The 10,960-nt window shown below is 42.1% G+C and overlaps 1 protein-coding gene across 1 annotated transcript; it reads right to left on the bottom strand.

The window, feature by feature from the left end:
- Window positions 1–977: 977 nt before the first annotated feature.
- On the bottom strand, window positions 978–7,199 carry Arl14epl (ADP ribosylation factor like GTPase 14 effector protein like). Its single transcript, XM_032885469.1, has 3 exons — window positions 7,104–7,199; window positions 4,664–4,803; window positions 978–1,200 (listed from the first exon to the last, which is right to left on the bottom strand). Exons 1-3 carry the CDS (start codon window positions 7,197–7,199, stop codon window positions 978–980), a joined length of 459 nt encoding a protein of 152 aa, XP_032741360.1.
- Window positions 7,200–10,960: the final 3,761 nt, after the last annotated feature.

Here is a 10,960-nt window from a genome sequence, read left to right on the forward strand (position 1 = left end):
ACCCACATCATGCTTTCAGTCAGCTGCTCATCCATCCATCCAACTAGTAAACATGCAAGCCACTGAGTATCATTTAAGGCTAACTTCCTTTTATAAAAAGTCCTGAAATACTGATCTTGTAAGGAAATGTGTTAATCACTGACTTTTAGCACATTCAAGTCTTTGCTTCTCAGTTTAGTCAACTAACATATAATTTAGTAAAATATAAAAGTTTGGTAATAAAAGTATTATCATCACCAAATTTAAGTTTAACATCAAAATATAAACAATAAAAAATAAGACTAAAGATATATAGTACAAAGGCACAAGTCTGCTTTTCTTAGTAATATATGACATTCTAAGAAAGACATACATTGTATGTTCTAGGTAACAGTTTTCAGATGTAGAGTTGTGCAAATCTTAAAACCATGGTGTTCTCAGCCAGACACCCTGAGAAGGGAGAGGTGACTTTAAGGCAGAGAGTTTTGCCAGTGAGGGAGACTGATCGTCCACTCTTGCAGCCTTTGGCCATGAGCTGAGGAAGCTGAGAGGGTCTACGCAGTTATCATCCATTCTACAGCCATCGGTAGCCTGAGATAATATTTTGCCTAAACACTAACACTTATCCAAAAGAAAGAAGTTTGACTTAAATATATATATATAATGCAATATATTATATATGTATGTATATATGTATAAGAAACAGAAGCCAGGTGTGATGTAATATACCTAAATGAATACAACTTGGGAAGCTGAGGCAGGAGGATTGCCATAAGTTCAAGGCTAGCACAGATAAGACCTCTCTCAAAAAACAAACAAGTACACACACATACCACACACACACACACACACACACACACACACACACACACACACACACACACACACACAGGTACACACACACACACACACACACACACACACACACACACACACACACACGCAGGGCGGGGTGGAGGGGCGAGAGAGAAAGAATGAGAATCTATGCATATCATCTCCTAGTCTGGAACACTAAATGGCAGGGTGCTGATGACCTCGCCAGACTCGGTGACGATAGCATCATAGACCCAGCGCCGGTTGCACCGGCACTCCGGCCCACACTTGTTGGAGTTGCACTTGGGACACGGGTAGAAGCATCCCAGGCAGTTCTTCTCCAGGCAGTCACACAGGTCCACATCGTTACAGATCAGCCTGCCGTTTTTGTCGTACTTCTTCATCACCCTGAAGAGAAAAAAATAATGCTGCAAGTGAGCTAGCACTGCTGTCCTCCCCGTGTGAGGAGTCGACGCACAGCGTGTCACACGACTGAACCTACTCTCAGAGAATGGCATCCCAGGCATTATCAGAAACAGTTGGAAGCATACAATGGCAGCGGTCACAGGCACTGGGGTCGTCAGCCAGGAAGGGCAGCCAGGACTGTTGCTGAGAGCAACTGAGTTGTCCGGCATTTCTGGAGCATTGACTCATCCACCTAAAAGCCCTGGAATGGCTAGCTGAAGCTTCCTGATGAAACAGTTCTACATTTCCCTCTGAAGTACCAGCATGTTGATGGTGTTTTCCTGCTGGGGAGGGGGGCCCTGCAAACATCATAACCAGCAGAATGTCAATCCCCATGAGGCAAGCTCAGTAGCTTCAGGGTTCAGCACAGCTCAGTAGTCCGTGTTGGCTCAAACTTCTAGAGTCTGACACTGGGCAGGTTTTTTTAAGGTGTATTTAAGTAAATTACAGTTTGGAAAAGAAAGTTTCCCAGTGTAACATAATCTCACATGTACAATAAAGTTTAAGACATAATTGCATGAAAATTCTTTTCAAAGTACATTACCTCTTCCTCAAAGATAGACTACATGTGTAGGGCCTGGAGGAGGATCTAGTGTGGTCTGTCATATAGATCGTGCAAAGGCTATAACCCATACCCAGTCCTATTGGTAAGGGTGGGGGAGATGTGACCTAGTCCTACAGAGCCATTCTGCTTGTGGGGACAGGAACCAGGTATGGTCTGGCCTGATAGAGATAGTGAAGAGGTCATCAGGCTATTAACCACATCCACTCCTAGCACTGTCGATGGAAAACAGGTATTACAGCCCTTCCATTTTGGAGAGAACCATGTGTGTTTAAAATTCCTGGTTTCCCTACACTTATCTGTGAGCACAAGAGCATCACGCCCTTCATATTTTTTTCTACTAATTTTGTACTCCTTCTCCCTCTTAAAAGTACTCTAGCAAAAACTACCTTTTCTTAATGACTCAAGATGAAGCCTGTAAGTTACTATACTGTAATCATTAAAGGAAGGGGGAGGGGCTGTTGGCAAAGGTTTCGGGTGGGGTGCCTGTTCGTTTATGACTATGTTACCCCCAGTGTGGATAAAGAACGACAGAGGAGGCAGAGGTCTGCATTTTAAGGGCCCACTAAAGGTTCAGTGCCAGAGGGCAGCACCAAATGCAGTCTTTAGATCCCCACACTTTCTCTGTCCAACTCTACAGCATTCCTATGAATAAAAAGACTTACAAGAACTTTACCACACACTCGAAACTAAACCACTTTCCTTACATCCTTCAAAACAGATCTGCTTCTGAGCCTTGGGAGCAGCTTGTATCACTTATCGCCATGAGCTCCGAAGGCTGGAACCGCACTCTGTGGTCACAGTGGGTACTTCTGCAACCTTTGTGCTCAACCATAACCCCTCCTCTCCTCCTGTTCAGTTGAAGTTGCATACTTTCTTCCTTTCCCCCTTTCCTAGAAAAGGAAGGAAGGGCGAGGTATGCAACGGCTTACATCATCACCGTGCGCCAGGTGTGGGCCACTGCTCGGGCTTTCTCTCTGTTCCCAGCATTCTCTCTTCCTTTCTGTTCTCTGAGATACCCCTTTCTCTGCCCTGTCTGCCTCTACCCCTTCTCCGGGCCCTCACGCCTCTCCCTTACCCCAGTAAACACCCTTTATACCAGATCTTTTGCATAGTGTATATACTCAGGGGCATACCTTGCCACATATTTCATAACAGCCTTGTAATCGGACATTATCAGGAATACCTTTTAATTAAGACATTTTTAATGTATTTGAACTTATCAACCGTTTCCTTATGGTTTGCGATATATATGATTTTAAAAATTATACATGTATATATGATTTTTTAAAATTATATGTATATGTGTATGTATATGTTTTTTTTTAAATTATGCATGTATGAGACTGGAGAGAAAGCTCAGTGGTTAATTAAGAGCACATCCTGTTCTTCCACAGGACTTGAGTTCTCAGATCAGCATCTACCTTGGATGGCTCACAACCACCTGTAGCTCTAGTTTCAGGGGGATCTGATGCCTCTGACCTGGCCTCTATGGCCACTGGCACTCATACCTTCACAGAGTTAAAAACAATACATATAAATCATTTTTGTTTGGTTGTAAAAAAAAAAAAACCAAGTACTTTATTGTACTGCCAATTTTCCTTAATGAGAATTAACTAAAATTTTATTTTAAAAATAATTATATAAGATCAGCACAACTATATATATTTTATGCATAAAATGAGGGAGGAGAAAGTATAATCAAGATATGTGTATGAGAAAACAATCTAGTTTTATAGATTCTAGTGCTGGGATTAAAGGCATGTGCCACCACTGCTTTTCCGTTTTTGTCTGTCTGTCTGTCTGTCTGTCTGTCTGTCTGTCTTCCAGACAGGGTTTCTCTGTGTAGCCCTGGCTGTCCTGAAACTTGCTCTGTAGACCAGGCTGGTCTTGAACTCAGAGATCCACCTGCTTCTGCTTCCTGAGTTCTGGAATTAAAGGCGTTTGTCACCATCGCCCAGCTGAGGAAAGAATCTATTTTCGATAAAAGGAGTTAAAAAAAAATTGGCATCCTACCAATGGCTTATGTCACCACCTTTGAAACATTTGAAAATCTCAAAATTTATGCTCAGCCTTCACTCCTCCTGTTTCATATAAATTATTTAGTGTGTGTGTGTGTGTGTGTGTGTGTGTGTGTAAGCAATGCCATGTGTACGGAGACCCCCTTCCCCAAAGCCAGAAAATGGTGTCGGAGTCCCTAAATTCCCTACATTTACAGGCAGTTGTGAGCTGCCCAAGCTTCCTCACCCCTGAGCTTTCTTCCAGCTCCCGACATTATAATGTTTTCCTTGTCAAGCTGAAGGTGGAAGCTAGGGCCTTGTGCATGCTAGGCATGTGATCCATCACTGAGCTACGCCTCCAGGAACTGTTGATCCCTGTGCATTCACAATGGTTGAATTTAGTGATAGCATGGTACCCACTCTTACAATTACATGATTTTTCCTTTTAGTTATGTTTCTTTGTTATATCCAGTCAACTTTTCTACTAAAAACATTGTTTTAGTACAAAACCCTTTTTAAAAAGGTGATTTTTAGTTTGAGATTTAGAGACCTCCTCCCCCACTCTGCACCCACACAGTTTCCCTAAGTAACCCAAGCTGTCTTTGAACTTTCGATCTTTCTGCCTCTGCACCCAAGTGCTGCCATTCCAGGAATGTGCCACTACACCCTGCTCTCAACCTGTCTCTTAAAGATGCTAACAACCAGGGTGGTAGTGTACTATAGAAGAAAAAAGAAATCTTTTTTTGAAAATTTTAACCTTCAGTTACTTTGCGGTAAAATCAAGAACACATGCAATCTGTGAATTGCGAACTTATCCCATCAGTCAAATGTGTCATGGTCTTACTTGTACTTCACAGAAAAATACTCATTCATCTTCGACATTCGTGCTTTCTTTTTCTGCTGCCTCGTCTCGGGGTTAAAATCTGCCACCTGAGGTCCAGGGTTTTGAAATGCCAAGCACTTTAGCTGCCGTTCTATCTGTTGCTGTGAAATGAATAAAGTGTTTTAGTAGCTGTGTTCATTTTACATTTCTTCAAAACCGACTGTCTATGGTTCCTATCAAACCATAGCAAGGAAGTATTCTGTTTTATAAGGGAGAATCTAGAGTTCCATCTGACTGAGTTTCAAAAGACAATTTCTCAAATCAGGCTCTTCCTTCCAAAGACAGAGTATAAAGGGCAGGGTATAAAGTGTGGAAAAGTGTCAAGAGGGAACAAAACACTTGCTTATCTGTGAGTCACCAACCAGCCTTGCAAACTTGACAGGGTGAACAACGGAGCTAGCTTTTCTTGGGCATAAGGACACAGCAGTAATGGTACTCCCACAACCATCACTGAGGAAACCCATTTACTATGTGTGATGATTTGAATATGCTTGGCCCAGAGAGTGGCATTATTAGGAGGTGTGTGGCCTTATTGCAGTAGGTATGTCACTGTGGGTGTGGGCTTAAGACCTTTATCCTAGCTGCCTGGAAGTCAGTCTTCCACTAGCAGCCTTCAAATGAAGATGTAGAACTCTCAGCTCCTCCTGAACCATCCTGTCTGGATGCTGCCATGCCCCCATCATGATGATAATGGATCGAACCTTTGAACCTGTAAGCCAGCTCCAATTAAATGTCTTTATAAGAGATGCTTTGGTCAAAGTGTCTGTTCATAGCAGTAAAACCCTAACTAAGACACTATACTATGTCAAAGCCATGAGAAGCCACAGCACGCAGTGTCCTCCTCACCTACCTCTGGCTTCTGAAATGGGTCTCAGAACTATGCTCTGTCCTGGGCTTCACACACCATCAGCTTTCAACAGATAGTGACACTGAGAGTTTGCTCTCAATCAAAGTCAGATTTGAACAAGAGAAATCTTGCTAGGACAATTTTCTGGGGTGTTGGGGGAGATTTTCAAAAGTCTTTGGGGGGATGTTTGTATTTACAAACAAAATGGGGCCTGATTGTGAAGACAAGAAACCAGATACTTCAACCAACATGGTGATGTGGTACTGGAGCTCAGTGGTTAAGAGCCCTGGCTGTTCTTGCATTGGATGGGGTTCTATTCCCAGCACCCACATGGTGGCTCGAAACCATGTTACTCCAGTTTTAAGGGTCCCAATAGCCTCCTCTGACTTTGCAGGCACCAGGCACATACACTTGGGGTGCACAGTCATATACACCCAGTCAAACATTGATCTACACACAAAAATGAAATTGTGACTTTTTATTATTTCTATCCCCGTTTGTTTCTTTGAGACACTTTAGTGCATTGAACTCACTATGTAGCCAAGGCTAGCCTTGAACTTGTGGCAATTCTCCTGCCTCAGCATCTCAAATGCTGAGGCTACAAGTGTGTATAATATACATATCATAGGAAAAGAAATATTCAGGCTGGAGAGATGGCTCAGTGGTTAAGAGCACTGTCTGTTCTTCCAGAGGTCATGAGTTCAATCCCCAGCAAACATGTGGTGGTTCATAACCATCTGTAATTGGATCCAGTGTCCTCTTCTGGTGTGTCAGCAACAGGATGCTCATATACATGAGGGAAAAAATATTCTTCTGGATGATTTTAGGAGAAAACCTGGGTAGCCTGAAAGTTCGCAGGCTAGAAATTCGATTCCTCGAAACAAAAAGGACATTTCCAAGGTAACAGGCTTTCCTCAGCTTAGCTAGTTTAATGGTAGTCCAGGTAGCCTATCTAGAATAATATAATAATATAAGCATTTCTGTAAAGTTTCATCCTGATGGGGTTTGTTTTACAGACTTACCCTATGCCACAGCTCTACACTTGGGTATGGCTATGAAAAGTGTAAACCAAGCACTTTCAGTTCCTGTTCGGTTTCCTACTAAGAAACTAAGAATGAACACAGCAGATGAGCCTACGGCTGCTCTTTGTTATATGCATTGTAAATTAAGAAAACTGCATAAATTCTTGCTTCTCTGGGCCTTAGCAGTTCACTTTTTGTTAAATAAAGCTAATAGTATCTTGTGGTAAAACTTGGGTGAATCAATCTACACAAAGTATTTAGAACAAAAGGCAAATTTGTTAACTAAATATAGACATTAGATTAGATTCTTTTCAAGTACTCTGCTGTGAAGACAAGACTTAGTGTTGCATAGAATACTGGGCTAAAACAAAGCAAAGAGAAAATTTGTCAGACAATCCCAATAGCTGGAGAGCAAAGTTCTTTCTTGGGAAGTCCCGACCTCCTGACCTTCTGTCATGTCCACAGAGACCTCAGACATCCCATGTTAGAAACTCATCGAATAACATAGAATCATTAAATCTTTGTGCTATACCAGTTGCTTCTGTCCAATCTGACTGCTTTTCTCTGGAAACACATGGTTTGTGCGCTCCTCTTGAGTAGAGTTGTTCTTATGTGATGGTTCAGTCATTTTGACAACTATTAAAAAAAAATTGGAAAGAAATGAAGTGCATCAATGTACACAGGCCAGGTTGTCATCTTAGGGCTGCCTTTTGATCTTTGTCCAGGTCTCCTTACTTTCAAAGCCTCACTCCATGAGAAAGCCTGGCTCCTTCTCCCCCGTCATGCTTAGCCTCCTGCATTTTATTCCCCTCAACTGTCCTAATAGCATTTTTGTCTTCCAGGTCTTCCACTGGCAAATCACTTGCATCTTTTATCAACCTTAGGATCACAGATGGCTCTGGAGTGGGCAAAACTGCAGAGCACCCTCTTGTTTAAAAAGCGGGTGAGTAATTCACTCTTCTCCCTTTGTGCTGACTCTCTTGGGGTAGCCTTTCCCAAGAACCTCCTGTCACCATCCCCACCATCACAGTTATGCAGTTAAAGCTCCCAGCTTAGCGTTGCCCTGGCTATGGAAGAAGCTCATTTCCATGAATAAGGCTGGACACACAGAAACTCTCGAGTTATTCTATTTGACTAAAAGAACACAAAATCAGTTTAACTCATGTCAGATTCATTATGAAAGATCTAAAACATGGGCCAAGTCAAAGAAAGAAGTCTTCTAGACTCCTAACATTCTCCTGAAGCAGATCCGGCCCTAGAGCCAGCAGAGAACGGTGTGGTGTCAGTATAGGAACAAGAACAGGTTTGTCAGAGTGGAAATCATCTGCTTCCTTAAGCTCCTTGGGCAGATCAGCTGGCAATTTACAGCAGAGAATACCGGCTTCCTGCAGGGAACACAACTGTTCTACATCCTGATCCATTTATTCGACTTAGACAGGAAGCTGGAGTCGCTCTAGAGGCAAGCTTGTTTGAAAACTCATTTTCCTTCTAGGTCAGTTGAGTTTTGTTTGTTTGTTTGTTTGTTTGTTTGTTTGTTTGCTCAAGACAGGGTCTCACTATATAGCTCTGGCTTACCTAGGCTGGCCTTAAACTCACAGATATATCTGACCGCCTCTGCCTCTCTAGTGCTTAGCACATGTGCTACCATGCCCAGTTTTTAAGTGAACATTCTTATTTTGGTTAGGTATTTACCTTTGGAGTACGTTTACACTTCACTCACAGGAAGCCAAAGCTAGCACACAGCTCAAATGCTCAGTGATATCTTGTGAATAGCCAGGTTTGGTGGCACAGGCCTTAAATACCAGCCCTCAAGAGTTCAAGTTAACCTAGTGAGTTCCAGGTCAATCTACACACCATAGTGACACCTGTCTAAAACAGATACACACACACACACACCCTAAGAATCTTGTGTCTACTGAACCTGTTACATGCTAAACACTTCCCTTCTACTAACACTCCACATAAAGTCCTTCATTAAAATTTCACTAAACTATGAACAAATATTTTTTTCTATTTTGGAAGAGAAAAAAACCAAGACTCTGAAAGATCAGTTAAATCACAAAGTTACTAGTAGCTTCTGTGAATCTGAAACTTATATTTGGCCTTCAAGTCTCTACCCTTTTCAGGACACTACAATGCATCTGTCACAATCTGTACTGAGGACACTGCTGAAGGAGGGGTAGTGATATGCACCAGCACACAGACTGCTTAGAGAAGCCTGGAAGGAAACAGGAAGGACACACTGAGGCCACTTGAGTCACCTCCTTCCAGGTAGAGGGTACATGAGAAAGAGATTCTTGTCTTAAGCACATAAGCCAGAGATATATTATATTATATATATTATATATACTATGATATAATTAATATATTATAGATATATTGTGTATAAATGTATACATTAAAATATATTAAATATATAATTATACTTATATAATTAAATATTATTTATAATTCAGTCCATTGCAATCAATTTTACCCACTTAAATTATCTTTTTAAAAAAGTCTACATTAGAATGCCACATATTTCTCTAGCACTGGTCATCCTTTCTTCCGTTGAACATCAGATGAAGTAGGGACTTATTTGGGAGTCAGGATGGCTAAAATATCAGTGGAGAATAAGCAGGGTTTGCTTTTAAACCCTGACAAGTTTGACCCTCTGTCGAAGCCTCGAGGCCTCTCACCAATGAAAGAGACTAAGTCGGATCTTTGTCTTTATAACTCCCTCTGAGGCACAGGCCACCAAAAGAGCTTCAGACAAAATAAGCCACATTTTAGTCACAGGGATCTTTAGGTCTCCTTGGTGTATCAGTTACTTTTGTTGTTCCTGGGTTAAAACGCCCTGAGAAAAGTGACTGAAAGGGTTAGGGCTTATTTTTCCTTACAATTCACAGGAATACGGTCCAGCAAAACAGGAACGTAAGTCAGTAGGAACCGGAGACAGCTGATCGCCTGTATCTATGGCCAGGAAGCAGAGAAAGACAACAGGAAGTGGGACTGGGTCTTAAAACCTCAAGGCCCACCCCCACTGACCTACTTCCTCTCACGAGGCCCCATCAGCTAATGGGGTCCACCACACTTCCAAAACAGCGCCGTGAGGCAGGGGTATCTAAACTTTTAAACACATGAGTCTATGGGGGATATTTTACAGTAAGCCCACCCGGCATGTGTAGTTGGTTTTATAAAAGCTGATTTGTGTCTCGTATAGGAAAGAATGAGTATTGTTTCGCTCTATCACTAAGACGCCTGCAAATCACTAAAGCAGGAAAAAAATGTTTGGCTTAAACTCTAGCCCCAGGCTTGGCCTGTTTTCACTCTGTATCAGATAAAGCCATTTACTCGGATATTCTCTGTAAGATTTCCCTGTAAGCTCTTTAGAAGTAAGAAATGTACACACGTTCACACAAAAGAGTCAAATTTCTTTACCTCTCTCTGTCACTAGCCTTAGTTCCTGTACTTACTAAAAATCCCGGGCCACTCCAGGTTTAAAGGCAGTTTTGGAAAAGGTAGGGCAGGTGGTCAGTTATCTGACTCCCTTGCTGATGTCTCTAAACTGAGGGAGTCTTTTTCAAAGCCACAAAACTCTCTTTTTAAAAGAATAGCACAAGGGGAAAAAAGAGAGAGAGAGAAAAGAAAAGGAGAGAAAAAAAAAAACTAAGCTAAACTAAACAAAAAGTAACCTTTCGAGCCTATTGTTAAATAAGTAATGTTTGTTTAGAAACAACTGTACTTCACACACACACACACACACACACACACACACACACACACACACACACGTGCACATGAAAGAGACTCTGTGGCTCGCTATAAGAACATACCCAGTTATTTAAAATGATTTAAAAATGTACTGTTTTGAGAATCTGGCAATCGAGAGGCTAGCATACTTCCGCATACTTACTGTGTTTACAGCATTCTTGCAACTGTTCCACACCCCACCCTCACCCCCACCCCCAAAGTGTTGGTCTGGGTCAGTAGCAGGTTACCAGCTGCAAGGGCCAGTGTGGAATTCAATGCAGTTTTAAGGATCACGAAGGACAGAAACCTGTCTGCCATACCCAACGGATAGAAGGAAAAGAGAACCACTCTTCCCAGTACTTAAGCACAGAGGCTCTTCTTCCCAGATCCCAACAGCCGTTTAGTGTTTATTTCTCAGTTTTTACTTTGTCTTGGTCCTCACTGCAATAAAAGCACTTGGATTGCTGTCCACTATTAACCATAACACGGTAACTGGGCAGCTGAGTCAGCACTCCATGCCTGGCTTGTGTTTTCTCTTCTGCCTCTGATTTAACCTTCGTTGTTAGCAGAGCCCTGTTCAAATGACCTGCCAGGCTGATGGTACCCGCTCCTGTGCTCCTGTAACAGTGGTCGCCTAACTGAGAGAAGGTAGTA

Source organism: Rattus rattus, chromosome 15, assembly GCF_011064425.1.
Source record: "Rattus rattus isolate New Zealand chromosome 15, Rrattus_CSIRO_v1, whole genome shotgun sequence".
In the NCBI taxonomy this organism is placed as follows: domain Eukaryota; kingdom Metazoa; phylum Chordata; class Mammalia; order Rodentia; family Muridae; genus Rattus; species Rattus rattus.